Source organism: Phacochoerus africanus, chromosome 7 (genome assembly GCF_016906955.1).
Source record: "Phacochoerus africanus isolate WHEZ1 chromosome 7, ROS_Pafr_v1, whole genome shotgun sequence".
Classification (NCBI taxonomy): domain Eukaryota; kingdom Metazoa; phylum Chordata; class Mammalia; order Artiodactyla; family Suidae; genus Phacochoerus; species Phacochoerus africanus.
The window spans coordinates 65,881,222-65,897,580 of NC_062550.1; the positions used below are offsets into that span (position 1 = coordinate 65,881,222).

The 16,359-nt window shown below is 37.7% G+C and overlaps 1 protein-coding gene across 6 annotated transcripts in view; it reads right to left on the reverse strand.

Annotated features, from left to right (window-relative positions):
• Positions 1-304: 304 nt before the first annotated feature.
• CLEC2D (C-type lectin domain family 2 member D) overlaps positions 305-16,359 on the reverse strand; it is a 66,140-nt gene continuing 50,085 nt past the window's right edge. For 4 of the 6 annotated variants that reach the window (XM_047787580.1, XM_047787579.1, XM_047787582.1 and 1 more), the window contains one exon: positions 9,010-9,214. In XM_047787580.1, coding sequence (XP_047643536.1) covers positions 9,024-9,214 — 191 coding nt within the window. In that variant the 3' untranslated portion in view covers positions 9,010-9,023. Of the gene's footprint in view, positions 326-2,123; positions 2,609-9,009; positions 9,215-16,359 lie in introns of those variants that run through there. The other 2 variants (XR_007135881.1, XM_047787584.1) reach the window with 2 other exon arrangements.

Consider the following 16,359-nt stretch of genomic DNA (forward strand, 5'->3'; position numbering starts at 1 on the left):
ATTATGGAGGGCAATCATCTTGACTCAAAGTGCACTAATTTATTTTATTTTATTTTATTTTATTTTATTTAGGGCCACACCTGTGGCATATGGAGGTTCCCAGGCTAGAGGTTGATCGGAGCTACAGCTGCTGGCCCACACCACAACCACAGCAACGTGGGATCTGAGCCATATCTGCAAATTACACCATAGCTCACGACCACACCAGATCCTTAACCCACTGAGTGATGCCAGGGATTGAACCTGCATCCTCATGCATGCTAGTCAGATTCATTTCCACTGAGCCATCACAGGAACTCCCAAAGTCCACTAATTTAAATCTCACCTAAAAAAAAAAAAAAAAAGATATTTACAAATATATCCAGAACAATTTTGACACAAAATTAACCATGATGTTCCCCAGCGCTTTTGGATGTCCTCACTTCAGCAGATACTGGAGAGCATAAGCCAAATTCGCTGCCATGAATCACAGCACTTTCTTAGGACCAAGAAGCTGAGGTCTCAAGGAGTGACAGATCTGAGGCAAGCACACATAGAACAGCTCAAGGAGAAGGCAGCTGGGTAGAGCCCATCATACCCTATCATTTTAACCTTGTGTGCCAATTGGCAAGAACCACGTTGTTCATGAAAAACAATAACCACAACAACATACTCTCAACTGACAGTCAGGATTATAATCCTAGAAATCTGAATAAAATGAAAACGCTGAATCTCAAGCAAAGTAATTACACTAAAGAAAGATTTAAAAGAGGAACCAAACAGTGTCTCTAGACAAGATGAGAAAATAAGAAAATTTAATTCAGCCTATAAATATACATAAATATACATGACACATACCTTATCTATAGTATTAAAACTTACCTTGTAAGACATGTATTATTACCTCTTTTTATAAACAAAAAACTAAATTTCTCAAGGTCCCATAGCAAATAAAATTAGAATTCATACCTAAATCAATTAAACCATACAGCCTAGGCTATTTCCACCTTGCTCACTTTGGTAAATAGAATGAAGAAATGCTATGTTACAGGTAAATATTTTTGTCTTCATAGGCCCAGATTTTCTCCTGCCTTTTGTATCGATCACTAGTCAATAGGCTTTGATTAGCTGGAGATACAATCAATCAACTATAAAGATAGTGAATCAAATTTATCTTATATCTATAAGCATAGGATTCTTCCAACTACATCCAAAGCCCCACTTGGCTCATGGGAAAGGTCAGACATCTGTTTTTTCTCAGTTTCAGCAATATTCTACTTCCTTACATAACTGAATTTCTTTTTCCTTAAATAACTGAAAACTCAGCAGTTTTTTTCACATGTTTCATCATAGTCTTCCTACTTCCTTAGTTGTTCCAGTACTCAAAATACAGTGCTATTGAGTTGTTTCAATGATCTGACATAGACATTTAAGTCAACATTTAGATAAGTTTCCCTACTGGTTAAAATTGCTGTATTCTGAAAGGGTTTGCTAATTGTTGAGACAAGCTAGGTCTTAATAAATATAATACATTTTCATTTCTATAGTGATGATCAGATTACACCTGGATAGTTAACAATATATTTGATCCTTAAAATACTTTGTAAATTAGACGGAGTAAATTATTTCAGACTTGTAAAGGAAGAAATAAAGGTTGACTCTAAGTATTTATCAAGCATGTACAATGGGTTGGGCACTGCAGATACCCCGGTGTGTAAATATGAGTTCTCATTCCTAAAACTTACCATCTGTCCAAGGAAGGTCAAAAAGTTAATGAAGAAGAAGTAGTTTTCAAACCTACCAATGTTTAGACCAGGACCCTTACCACTAAATAAAGCTATATTTTCAATATTGACTCCTGTATTATCATAAAGCATCTTGTCAAAATCTCCTTGTCACCTCAGACAAGCATGTATTTAGTGAAATTGTCTGAGTCCAAGTCTTCTAGCATTATCCAAAATGTTTTCAGTAGTATTAAAGACCTTATAAATATGCAAATGAGATTAAACTTGACAATATCAAATGTTACCTGTCTTAAACATTATAACTATAATCTTATAAATATTAAGCATCATTACCATCTTTCATAATATCCCTGTAAAGGACTGAAGATTGATGCAATGGTAGTTTTATTTAACAATTTAACTTACATTTATTTAGTATTTTAAAATTAAAGTGTGCTAATATATACATCAAAATCTCTGATCCTCACAACCACCCCGTGAAATCAGTAGTGCAAGTACAATTGATTTTGCTATAGAGATAAGTAACAGGCTTAAAGATGTTGTGTGGTTTGTTCAAGTAGAAAGATTTGGTAAATAACATAGATGAGGCCAGAATCAAGTTTGTAGGCTTTCAACTATGCCACCTATGAGTGGCCTTTGCAGCTTACAAATTGGCACTTTCTTCCTTTAATGACTAATCTTAAATTAAGAATTTTTAGAGCATGTTACTAGAGAATACTTTCAGTTTCATGCAAAGTAAATTCAAACACAAATATTGCTGCCACATTTTTCAAAACTTACCATCTGGTGCATGCAGTGCCATTTATCCATCTCCAAGGTTGTCCTTGTTTTCTGCTCAGGCCAACCCAGTGGTCAGAGGGGCCTTTTTATCTTAATAGGAAGTCCTTCCAGAAAACACAGAGATGATAATTATTAACCTAGAAGAAATGTTGCTTTTATGCTCTCTCTCTCTCTCGCTCTCTCTCTCTCTCTCTCTCTCTCTCTCTCTCTATATATATATATATATATATATATATATACACATATATATATATATTTTTTTTGGTCTTTTTGCGTTTTCTAGGGCCGCACCAGCAGCATATGGAGGTTCCCAGGCTAGGGGTCTAATGGTAGCTGTAGCTGCCGGCCTACACCAGAGCCACAGCAATGTGGGATCCGAGCCGCATCTGCAGTCTACACGACAGTGCCAGATTCTTAACCCACCGAGCAAGGCCAGGGATCAAACCCGCAGCCTCATGGTTCCTAGTCGGATTCGTTAACCACTGAGCCATGACGGGAACTCCAATGCTATATTTTTAAAATTTTTTTAAATTATAGTTGATTTACAATGTTATGCCAGTTTCTGCTATACAGCAAAGTGACCCTGTTATATATATATAATTCTTTTTCTCATATTATCTTCAATCATCTTCCATCCCAAGAGATTGAACATAGTTCCCTGTGCTATACAGGAGGCTCTCATTCTATACCCATCCTAAATGTAATAGTTTGTATTGACTAACCCCAAACTCCTGGTCTATCCCACTCCCTCCTCCCCACCCCCTTGGCAACAACAAGTCTGTTCTCTATGTCTGTGAGTCTGTTTCTGTTTGCAGATAGGTTCATTTCTGCCAAGTTTGAGATTCCACATATAAGTAATATCATATGGTATTTGACTTTCTCTTTCTGACTTACTCCACTTGGTACGAGAATCTCTACTTGCATCCATGTTGCTGCAAATAGAATTATTTTGTTCTTTTTTGTGGCTGAGTAGTATTCCATTGCATTTATATACCACATCCTGTTAATCCATCCATCACTCCATGGACATTTAAATTGTTTCCATGTCTTGGCTATTGTGAATAGTGCTGCAATGAACACTGGAGTATCTTTTTGAGTTGTAGTTTTGTCCAGATAAATGCCCAGGAGTGGAATTGATGGATCGTATTTAGTTCTATATTAGTTTTCTTTCTTTTTTTTTTTTATACTCCAAGGACACTTTTATTAAAATATAGCTTAGACAAAGCAACAAATACTGAGTGTACAACTTGGTGAATTTTCTCCCATAGACACAAAAAATCCCCACATAATCAAGTAATTTACTATCTAGATGAGGTAGAAATTTATCTGCATGCCACTGTTCCCTTTCTGCACTCTTTTTTTTTTCTGCTGTACAGCATGGGGACCAAGTTACACTTACATGTATACATTTTTTTTTTCCTCCCTTTGTTCTGTTGTGATATAAGTATCTAGACAGTTCTCAATGCTACTCAGCAGGATCTTATTATAAATCCATTCCAAGAGCAATAGTTTGCATCCGATAACCCCAAACTCCTGATCCCTCCCACTCCCTCCCTCTCCCCCCAGGCAACCAGAAGTCTATTCTCCATGTCCATGATTTTCTTTTCTGTGGAAGTATTCATTTGTGCTGTATATTAGATTCCAGTTATAAGTGATATCATATGGTATTTGTCTTTGTCTGACATTTCACTCAGTATGAGAATCTCCAGTTCCATCCATGTTGGTACAAACGGCATTATGTCATTCTTTTTTTATGGCTGAGTAGTATTCCATTGTGTATATATACCACATCTTCCTAATTCAATCATCTATCAATGGACATTTGGGTTGTTTCCATGTCTTGGCTATTGTGAATAGTGCCGCAATGAACAGTGGGTGCATGTGTCTTTTTCAAGGAAAGTTTTGTCTGGGTATATGCCCAAGAGTGGGATTGTGGGGTCATATGGTAGTTCTATGTACAGATTTCTAAGGTATCTCCAAACCATTCTCCATAGTGGCTGTACCAGCTTACTTTCCCAGCAGCAGTGCAGGAGGGTTCCCTTTTCTCCACAACCCCTCCAGCACTTGTTATTTGTGGACTTACTAATGATGGCCATTCTGACTGGTGTGAGGTGGTATCTTATGGTCGTTTTGATTTGAATTTCTCTTACAATCAGAGATATTGAGCATGTTTTCATGTGCTTGTTGGCCATCTGTATATCTTCCTTGGAGAACAGTCTATTCGGGTCTTTTGCCCTTTTTTCCATCGGGTGATTTGCTTTTTTGCTATTGAGTTTCATAAGTTGCTTATATATTCTAGAGATTAAGCCCTTGTCCATTGCATCGTTTGAAACTATTTTCTTCCATTCTGTAAGTTATCTTTTTGTTTTCTTTTGAGTTTCCTTTGTGTGCAAAAGCTTTTCAGTTTGATTAGGTCCCATTTGTTTATTTTTGCTCTTATTTCTGTTGCCTTGGGAGACTGACCTGAGAAAATATTCATGAGGTTGATGTCAGAGAGTGTTTTGCCTATGTTCTCTTCTAGGAGTTTGATGGTGTCCTGTCATATATTTAAGTCTTTCAGCCATTTTGAGTTTATTTTTGTGCATGGTGTGAGGGTGTGTTCTAATTTCATTGCTTTGCATGCAGCTGTCCAGTTTTCCCAGAAATGCTTGCTGAGTAGACTTTCTTTTTCCCATATTATGTTCTTGCCTCCTTTGTCAAAGATTAATTGACCATAGGTGTCAGGGTTTATTTCTGGGTTCTCTCTTCTGTTCCATTCGTCTGTCTGTCTGTTTTGATACCAGTACCACACTGCTTTGATGACTGCAGCTTTGTAATATTGCTTGACGTCTGGGAGAGTTATGCCACCTGCTTGGTTTTTTTTCTCAGGATTTCTTTGGCAATTCTGGGTCTTTTGTGGTTCCATATAAATGTTTGGATTGTTTGTTCTAGTTCTGTGAAAAATGTCATGGGTAATTTGATAGAGATTGCATGGAATCTGTAGATTGCTTTGGGTAATATGGCCATTTTTACAATATTGATTTTTCTAATCCATGAACATGGAATATCTTTCCATTCCTTTACATCTTCTTTAATTTCTTTGATTAAAGTTTTATAGTTCTCAGCATATAAGTCCTTTACCTCCTTGGTCAGGTGTATTCCCAGGTATTTGATTTTGTGAGGTGCAATTTTAAAAGGTATCGTATTTTTGTATTCCTTTTCTAATATTTCATTGTTGGTACACAGAAATGCAACTGATTTCTGAATATTAATCTTATATCCTGCTACTTTGCTGAATTTATTAATCAGTTCAAGTAGTTTTTGGGTTGAGTCCCTAGGGTTTTCTATGTATAGTATCATGTTATCTGCATACAGTGACAGTTTTACCTCTTCTCTTCCTATATGGATGATTTTATTTCTTTTGTTTATCTAATTGCTGTGGCTAGGACTTCCAAAACTATGTTGAATTGCAGTGGTGAGAGTGGGCATCCTTGTCTTGTTCCAGATTTGAGTGAGAAGGCTTCCAGTTTTTCTCCATTGAGAATTATATTTGCTGTGGGTTTGTCATAAGTGGCTTTGATTATGTTCAGGAATATTCCCTCTATACCCACTTTGGCGAGAGTTTTGATCATGAATGATATTGGACTTTGTCAAATGCTTTTTCTGCATCTATTGAGATGATCATATGATTTTTGACTTTTCTTTTGTTAATGAAGTGTATGACGTTGATTGATTTGCATATGTTGAACCAACCTTGTGAACATGGGATGAATCCTACCTGGTCATGGTGTATGATCTGTTTGATATGTTGTTGGATTCGGTTTGCTAAAATTTTGTTGAAAATTTTTGCATCTATATTCATCAAAAATATTGGCTGATAGTTTTCTTTTTTGGTGGTAGCTTTGTCTGGTTTTGGAACTAGGGTGATGGGGGCATCATAGAATGTCTTTGGGAGTGTTCCTTCTTCTTCAGCCTTTTGAAAAAGTTTAAGGAGGATGGGCACCAGATCCTCTTTATATGTTTGGTAGAATTTGCCTGTGAAGCCATCTGGTCCTGGGCTTTTATCTGTAGGGAGTGTTTTTATGACATATTCAATTTCATTTCTAGTGATCGGTCTGTTCAGTTGGTCTGTTTCTTCTTGATTCAGTTTTGATGGACTGTATGTGTCTAGAAAGTTGTCCATATCTTCTAGGTTGTCAAATTTGTTGGCATAAAATTTTTCATAGTATTCTCATTTTATTTTGTATTTTTGCAGTATCTGTTGAGATGGCAATGCCAGACCTCTGACCCACTAAGAAAGGCCAGGGACTGAACTCCCATCCTTATAGATACTAGCTGGGTTTGTTATCACTGAGCCCTCTGACAGGAACTGCAATATCCTCTTGTTGAATTGATCCTTTTATCATTAGTGTTCTTTACTTTTTTTATGGCCTATATTGTCTGATAACAGTATAGCAACTGCTGCTTTCCTGTCATTTCTATTTGCATCAAATATCTTTTTCCATCCCCTCACTTTCAGTTAACATGTGTCCTTTGCCCTAAGGTGGGTCTCTTGTAGGCAGTGTATTGTTGGCTCTTGTTTTTTTATCCAGTCTGCCACTTTATGTCTTTTGATTAGAGCATTCAGTCCATTGACATTTAGGGAAATTATTGATAAATATGTATTTATTGCTATTTTAAACCTTGTTTTCCAGTTGATCCTATGTTTCTCCTTTGTTCCTTTTTTAAACCACTTTTATAATTTTCTTTTAACTTTATATAGTTTAATAATATATGAGAATACATTTACAACTGTAAATTTTCCTCTCAGTACTGCTTCCATGGCACACCGTAAGTTTGGGTATGTTTGTTTTCATTTCATTTGTTTTGATGTATTTTCTAATTTCTCTTGTGATTTCTTTTTTGATCATTGAGTATGTAAGAGTGGGTGCTTTGATTTCCACATATATGTGTGTTTTCCATTTTTCCTTTCATTATTGCTGTCTGCTTTCATTCCATTGTGGTGGCAAAAGGAACTTTGTATGAATTCAGTCTTTTCAAATTTATCGACTTGTTTTGTGGCATGTCATATGGGCTATTCTGGAAATTGTCCCATTTGCACTTGAAAAGAATGTATATGCTGCTGTTGGTGGCTGTTGGTGGCGTGTTCTGCATATGTCTGCTAGATCTTCAGGATGTGTTCATTTATCTTCATTACTTTTTTTTTTCCTTTTTGTTCCTTAGACTAAATACTTTCAACTATCCTATCTTTGGATTTTCTGATCCTTTCTGCTTCCTGTTCAAATATGCTATTGAGCACTTATCAATGAAAAGTAGCAATCAGAAATAACACGTAACCTCAATATTTGGAGAACCATGTCCTCAATGCTAACCTTGGCTCTAGAAAGCTACATTAAGAACACAGACAGCAGTCCCTTGGCTCCCTACTATAATGAGGTGTGAAGATGGTAGCCACTGCTGAATAGGAAAGCTAAAGCTCACTAAGATCAACTTTTCAACTAGACTCCAGAGTATCAAATTATTTACTTTAGAGAGTTTCTGTCAGTTCAATAGTTGTTTAAGTGGAGGTAGAGATTCCAGGAGCTTTCTACTCTGCCGTCTTCTCTGACATCACTCTTGCTTGATATATTTTGAAGTGGAGTTATTAACTTTATAGAGCTTTAAAATTCTTTCCACCTCTAATTTTAAAATCCCTATTTTCACAGTTCTTACAAGTCACAGAAGGCATTGGCTTACTCTCTGATCATTGTCCTGCTGTGAATGTTAAGGTAATTATAGATGCCATTCAGCAGAATGTAGCAACTGCTGGGTTTCTCTCTTCTTATGGTGAAAAATCCAGAGTTCCCATTGTGGCTCAGTGGAAACAAATCCAACTAGTATCCATGAGGACACAGCTTTGATCCTTGGCCTTGCTCAGTGGGTTAAGGATCCAATATTGCCATGAGCTGTCACAGATGTGGCTTGGATTTGACATTGCTGTGGCTGTGGCAGAGGTCAGCAGCTGCAGTTCTGATTCAACTCCTAGTCTGGGAACCTCCGTATGCCATGGGTGCAGCCCTAGGGGGTTGTGGGAAAGCTCCAATTTGTAGTCAGCCAGGCAGAAGTGTGGGTAGCCTGGAGAACTCACTGGTGGCTGGCATCTGAAGTAAAGGCAGTCTTATTGAGGACCTTGCTCTTTAATTTGTGGAATCTGATGCAACTTACAACTAGCTAGTGTCAGAGTTGAAGTGAATTGTAAGACACCCAATTGGTGTCAGAACACAAAGCCAGAGAAGATATACTGGGTAAAAGGAACCTGTACTGAATCCTGTGGAGTTTCCTATTCCTGGTCTTCTGCTCCAGTAAGTGTGGTCTCTGTATCCAGCAGTATCTCTCTTCATGAGGGCAGTTGTGTTTTTTTGGGTTTTGTTTTTGTTTTTGTTTTTTGTTTTTTGTCCATGTGGGGAGAGATATATTGAGAGGATGGGATTAACACATATACAGTACTAATATAAAATAGATAGATAACTAACAAGGACCTACTGAGTAGCACAGGAAGTTCTACTCAACGTTCCGTAATAACTTTTTTCCATTTGATACAGCTGTGATTCTAAGAAGGTGGGACCAAACCCTTTGCTTTTTCTTTCCTCCTTGCTCTCTTTCCTCCTGCTTCACTGTCTTACAGATGCAGCCACCATTGAGAAGTCCATAGTAGAGTGAGGAAATTACAGTCACAAATTTCTGGCTGGAGGCTAGAAAAAAGAAGCATGGCTTTGAGTATATTTACAGAAGGATTTTCACAAAAGATATAATTCTTTTATACAAAACAATTCAGTGGTATCTAATAGCATAATTAATAAGAACTCCTCAGACCTATGTCCATGCTAATCTAGCAGGAATCTAGCTAGTTAAAACAGGTACACGGACTCAGAGGTAAATGAATGAAGAGGAAGGAACTTGGTAAAGAGAACTCTGATTCTTATTAGTAAACTTCTGGACTCCCCACCACCCTCAAACAGACATAAACACATACACACATACAAGCTGTGCATACTTACACCTGACCCCAATTAAGGTACCAAAGACATGAAACATAAACTCTTCACAATGGAACATTGCCCAAATTTCAGATTGGCCACTGGTTGATGCACTTGCAAAAAATATCTACTAAGTGAAGTAAATCCGACAAAGACAAATATCATATGATATCAATTATATATGGAATGTAGTAAAAATGACGCAAAAGGATGTATTTATGAAACAGAAACAAACACAGATTTTGAAATCAAACCTAGGGTGACCCCAAGGGGAACCGTGGTGGGGAGAGATATATTGAGAGGATGGGATTAACACATATACAGTACTAATATAAAATAGATAGATAACTAACAAGGACCTACTGAGTAGCACAGGAAGTTCTACTCAACGTTCCATAATAACTTTTTTCCAATTTATAACGGATTCATTTCACTGTACACCTGAAACTAATACAACACTGTAAATAAAAATTTATTTAAAAAAGAAAGAAGAGGAGTTCCTGTCATGGCGCAGTGGTTAACGAATCCGACTAGGAACCATGAGGTTGCGGGTTCGGTCCCTGCCCTTGTTCAGTGGGTTAACGATCCGGCGTTGCCGTGAGCTGTGGTGTAGGTTGCAGACGCGGCTCGGATCCGGCGTTGCTGTGGCTCTGGCGTAGGCCGGTGGCTACAGCTCCGATTCAACCCCTAGCCTGGGAATCTCCATATGCCGCGGGAGCGGCCCAAGAAATAGCAACAACAACAACAACAACAGACAAAAAGACAAAAAAAAAAGACAAAAGACAAAAAAAAAGAAAGAAAGAAAGAAAGAAGAGAAAAAAAGCAATATCTGAATAACACTACAAAGGCTCTAAAAACTGAGCTGATGTTGGAACCAGAGCCTACAAAAGGCCTGAAGCTAGCTAGAGTGATTGCCTGCTAAAATCAAAAATATTCATGTGCTCCAAAGATTTAAACAATGTAAAGAATCTCATACAAAATATTTATTCAAAATGTCCAAAATACAATCCAAAATTATACAGCATATGAATAGTCATGAAAAGCTTAACTTGCATGGGGAAAGACAAGCAGTAGAAACCACACCAAGGTGACACAGATGTTGGAAATATTTGGCAAATATTATAAGCAGCTATTATAAATATACTCAAAATACAAAATGAATGAAGAAATAAATGAAATCATTTAACAAGAATTAGAAATCATCTTTCCTCATCTGAATTACCTTCTCTCTGAGTTGATTGATTTCTACTTTTATCAAAGATAAAGAAATTCTTCTGACTTAAATTATGACTTTTTTCCCATAATTTTTTCCCATAATTAGTAGAAATCATTTTTCACTTATTAAATCATCATACAATTTTTTAAATTTTAAATTCCTATATAAATATGTAATATGTGATATTATATAGTTTATATATAATTTTTCTTTTTACGGTGTATCCAATGTAATATATTTCATTTGAGCACTCTACTAAGTTTTTACTTGCTCACTTTCTTTTTTTTTTTTTGGCTGCTCCTGCAGCGTGTGGAAGTTCCTGTGCCAGTGAGCCTGTGATTAAATCTGTGCCACAGCAGTGACCAAGCCACTATAGTGAAAACACTGGGTCCTTAACCCACTGTGCCAGAAGTGAACTCCTTGCTTACTTTTTAAATTTGAAAATATCTTTTACTTACCTTTTAATATTTCCTCTCCTACAAGCTTTCATGATAGGTTTTCTACCTTATTTAATAATAATAATATGCATCTGTGCAACACTTTACAGTATGTTTTTTTCCTCAGTGAAGTTAATCATTTCATTCTCCATCATAAATTTAACCCAATTCCTTTCTCTTACATCTTTCTCTTAATAATTCCCTCTCCTTACTTGCTAGGTCAAGAATTTCAATATCTGTTTATATTTTATAGGTTTATAAATTATAAACCAATTTATGACCTCCAGAACTCCACCACTTTACTACCCCGCTTCCCACACTCACTCCAGGCAGTCCAGCTTCTTACCTGGATTTACACTCAGTTCAGTTGGAAAAAAGTCTTTCTCTACAATGTTGGTCTCATGCATTTTGCCTCCAGTTTTCATCCGTGAGCTAAAACCACAGTTAACTGTTTCAGATCTTTTTTTTTTTAAGAACAACTGAAAATGTTTGAGGTTAAGATTTTCTCAGCAAATAGAAATGTCAAGGTAGTTAAATATAGGTAGTGAAAGAAGAGCACTTTTTTGTTCAGAAGGCCCTTGCCACAGCAGAATAGACTGGGTTTTGCACATATACTTTTTTTAAAGACCCTGAAGAAATTTTACTAGTAGTATGTCCGTTGCGAGGCAAATGGATACTTGTTTATTTAATCAAGGAAAATAAGAACTATTAAAAAGAATGAGGTGGCTGCCAGAGAAAGAAGTGAACATTCAGCCAGAGAAACTCTACTCCAAGTTTAAAATCCATGTTTTCTTCTATAAGTTTTATGGTGTCAGGTCTTACACTTAAGCCTTGAATCCATTTTTAATCTATTCTTGTGAATAGTGTGAGACAATAGTCCAGTTTTATTCTTTTGAATGTAATTGTCCAGTTTTCTCAACACTGTGTGTTAAAGAGAAGGTCGTTCCCTCATTATATATTCTTGCGTCCTTTGTCACAGATAATTGCCCACTTAAGTGTGGGTTCATTTCTCCACTCTCTACTCTGTTCCACTGATCTATATGTATATGTTTTTGTGCCAGTGCCATACTGTTTTGTTTACTATAGATTTTAACAGTTTGAAAACAGACAACGTGACACCTCTAGCTTTGTTCTTTCTCAAGATTGTTTTGGCTATTTGGGGTCTTTCGTGTTTTCTTACAATTTTTAGTATTATTTGTTCTAGTCTGTGCTATCTTGGTGAGTATTGCGTTGAATCTGTGGATTGCCTTGGGTGGTATTGTCATTTTAGACAATCTTAATTTTTCCAATCCATGAACAAAGTATATTTTCCTTCTGTTCAGATTCTTTCATCAGTGTCTTAGAGTTTTCCGGGTATAGATCTTTACCTCCTTAGTTAAATTTATTCCTAGTTATTTTATTTCTTTTTATACGACAGTAAACGAAATTGTTTTCTTAATTTCTCTTTCTAATAGCTCACTCTTAGTGTGTGAAATACAACAGATTTCTGTGCATTAATTTTGTACCCTGCAACTTTACCAATCATTGATGAGCTCTAGTAGTCTTTTGGTACCTCAAATACATGTATTATTAAATTATTCTTTCATTATCGGCATCTGTCTTAATTCCACTATGGATGGTAAAAAATACTATGAATTATTTTATCCCTTTAAAGTATATTAAAACTTGCTTTATAATAGCACAGAGAGGGAAATTTCTCTCTTTCTCTTTTTGAGTTCTTATGGCTGGATTGATTATAAAATTAACACATGACATTAACAAGAGAAGGATTGATTATAAAATTAACACATGACATTAACAAGAGAAGGAATTATTTTTTGTTTGTTTGTTTGCTTTTCAGGCCTAATCTGTGGCATATGGTGTTTCCCAGGCTAAGGGTTGAATCAGACTCACAACTGCCGGCCTACCCCACGGCCACAGATGTGGGATCCAAGCCACGTCTGTGACATATACCACACCTCATGGCAATGCCTGATCCTTAACCCATTGAGCAAGGCCAGGGATCTACCCTGCATCCTCCTGGATGCTAGTCAGGTTCATTTCCGCTAAGCCACAATGGGAACTCCTGTTTGATTTTAAAATGAAGGTATTTTTTAGAGAGGAAGAAACTATTTCAATGGATATTAAATTACAACTCTCTTAATTGCGGACTTGCATTTACTGTTTTGAGGCCCATCTCCCAGACGGCTCCTTCCTCATAGCTGGAGCAGAGTGAGTCAAGCTACTTGTTTGATCTTATTCAGTAGAACATAATAAGAACTCAGTATAATTATGATGCAGTTAGAAAATTAATAGGTATGGGAACTGGGACCAAAAGCCTATGTTCAATTACAAACTAGATGACAACAGAGCTAAGTCAGGTTCTAATAATTGTAGATAAAGAAGGAAAGAGAGGAGTTCCCATCATGGCTCAGCGGTTAACGTACCTGACTAGCATCCATGAGGATGCGGGTTCAATCTCTGGCCTCGCTCAGTGGGTTAAGGATCCAGCATTGCTGTGAGCTGTGATATAGGTCACAGATTCGGCTTGGATCCTGCATTGTTGTGGCTGTGGCATAGGCCAGTGGCTACAGCTCCAATTGGGACCCCTAGCCTTGGAACCTGCATATGCCATGGTTATGGCCATAAAAAAAAGAAGAAGAAGAAAGAAAAAAAAAAAGAAAAGATAATTGTGCTATTTACTAAAGATTCTAAGAAACAGTCCCAGTCCAAGGCTGATGAGCTCTGTTCCACAATCACCCCTTATCACCCCAGTTCAGCAGGAAGTAGCCAGAAAGACCATCACCCCTTTTCCCACAAGACTGTGAAATGGACATGGACAGTGGGGAATTGTAGTAGGGAATAACAAATCAGATTCCATATTATATCTGTTTCTTTTCCTTTAACCTTTGTACAGCTCATAGTATACATAATTGCCCATTTCAGGGAACCTGCCCCCCCCCCCAAGCTTGACTCTAAACTAAAATAACTTTGTTCAGCTCACAGAGAACATTCTAATCCAGCCCACCCATGAATAGCTACAGGAAAGAAGAAATTAAAACATCCTCTCTGAAGCCAGGAGATATTTGCAAAAACTTATGACATATTGCCTGTTTTAGAAAATTGTTGCTTCTTGCATTGACAAATGTGTGACTGAGCCTCTGATAATACATAGTTGCATATGAGATCCATGATTGTAATTGTGTAACTCTGGATATGGGAAGAAACAACAAGAAGGACTATTTTCCTGAACCATAAAAGACTTGTAAGATAAGTGGTCTAGAGTTTTTTTGCTTTTTTTTTTTTTTTGTCTTTTTGTCTTTTTGCCATATCCTTGGCCGCTCCTGCAGCACATGGAGGTTTCCAGGCTAGGGGTTGAATCGGAGATGTAGTCACTGGCCTACGCCAGAGCCACAGCAACACAGGATCCGAGCTGCGTCTGCAACCTACACCACAGCTCACAGCAACACCAGATCCTTAACCCACTGAGCGAGGCCAGGGATCGAACCTGAAACCTCATGGTTCCTAGTCAGATTCCTTAACCACTGAGTCACGACGGGAACTCCTCTCCACTATTAAATAAGGCCTAGTCCAGTAATAACACACTGAGTGGCCTGTCAAAGCAATGTTCACCTGACTTGGGAATGAGAACTCCTGGCACCATGGGATGAAAGGCCCCCCAAACCATGGTCAAGTTTATGACACTAAAGGGGCCCTGACAACTAAAATTTGGCACTTGTCATCTGCCTCTACAAGGATTTTGGTCACTAGCCACTGCAGTCGCTGACCTTCAACACCCCCTGAAGGGAATTCAGGGTGGGTATCAGGAATGAGGCACTCTGTGCGTTCAGAAGAACTGATAGAACCAGCCTTCAGATAGCTAGATAGTTTCAGGAGAAGATTTTATGAGCCCCAATTCTTGCATCTTCTCTTATCTAGAAAAGCACTAAAATCATCAATGGTAACATCTACTTTGGCCATTGAGGAGAGAAATGCATTTGGAAGTAAAAATGTAGTAGCTGTGTCAGACTCAGGTGCCACCAGCCACTCTCAAAGCAGTGTCTGTTGGTAAAACGGAGCAGGACCCTATGCGTATCTCTGTCAGGTTTGTGATTAACTTCTTTACCTAAACTTGTATTCCCTTTCTTGTCCAACACTTGTTCTCAAGATTGACCCTAGCAGGACCCTATGGGGTTTCCCTGGGGCAGGCCCTTCCCACATTTCCTGTGCTTTAGCTCCTCTGTGAATCATAACCTGTATCCTGTCAGAGGTTGACAGGAATGACATGCCCTGACCTCCTTGGACAGTGACAGGAACAGGAGCCACAGGAGCCACAGGAACAGGACAGCCACAGGAACACAGCCACAGAAGCTTTAGCTCCTCTCTGAATCATAACGGGTATCATACCGTCTGCTTTAGCTCCTCTCTGAATCATAACATGCATCTTGTCAGAGGTTGACAGGAATGGCCCCACCTGACCTCCTTGGACAGTGACAGGAACAAAGGATTTCTAAACCAGGAAGTTTGCAACAACCAACCATACCCTTCCCTTCCCTTGCCTTTAAAAATGCTTTGCAATTTTGGTTCAGAAAGTTCAAGATATTTGGGAGGCATAAGCCACCCATCTCCTTGCGTGGCTCTGCAATAAATTTTCTCTGCTCAAAACTCTGATGATTTGATTTGTTTGGCCTCACTGTGTGTCGGGCATACACGGGCTTGTGCTAACACTTCTGGGAAAGTGTCTGCTAGTGTGGCCGTCTGCCCAGATTCTGAGCACTTAACCCATCCCCAAGGTACCACTATGAGAAGAGTGACTCCCCAAATGCTTACTTACTTCTCTCCTGTTTCTCCAGTTCCTTGAAAACTTTCCAGTCCCTTTAGAAACATCTGGGTTTTTTTTGTTGTTGTTTTTGTTTTTTTGTTTTGTTTGTTTGTTTGTTTGTTTGTTTGGTTTGTACCCAGCTCTTCTCAGTATCAACTTGGTCTCTCTCAATTTGTATTATTATAAACAGAAGTACATACAAACTTTCAGGTTTATCCTTTTAACATTATTTCCTGATTTCTTTTCTTTTCTTTTTTTTTTTTGATTAAACAGAAAAGGAAGTAAATTTTGATAAATTGTATGTTTTCTTGGAATTCTCACACAGCTGACAGAACGAATAACATTACTTTTACTATCTTGATCATAGCACGAAAACATAAAGCTATAGTTTATCACTCACTGTGAT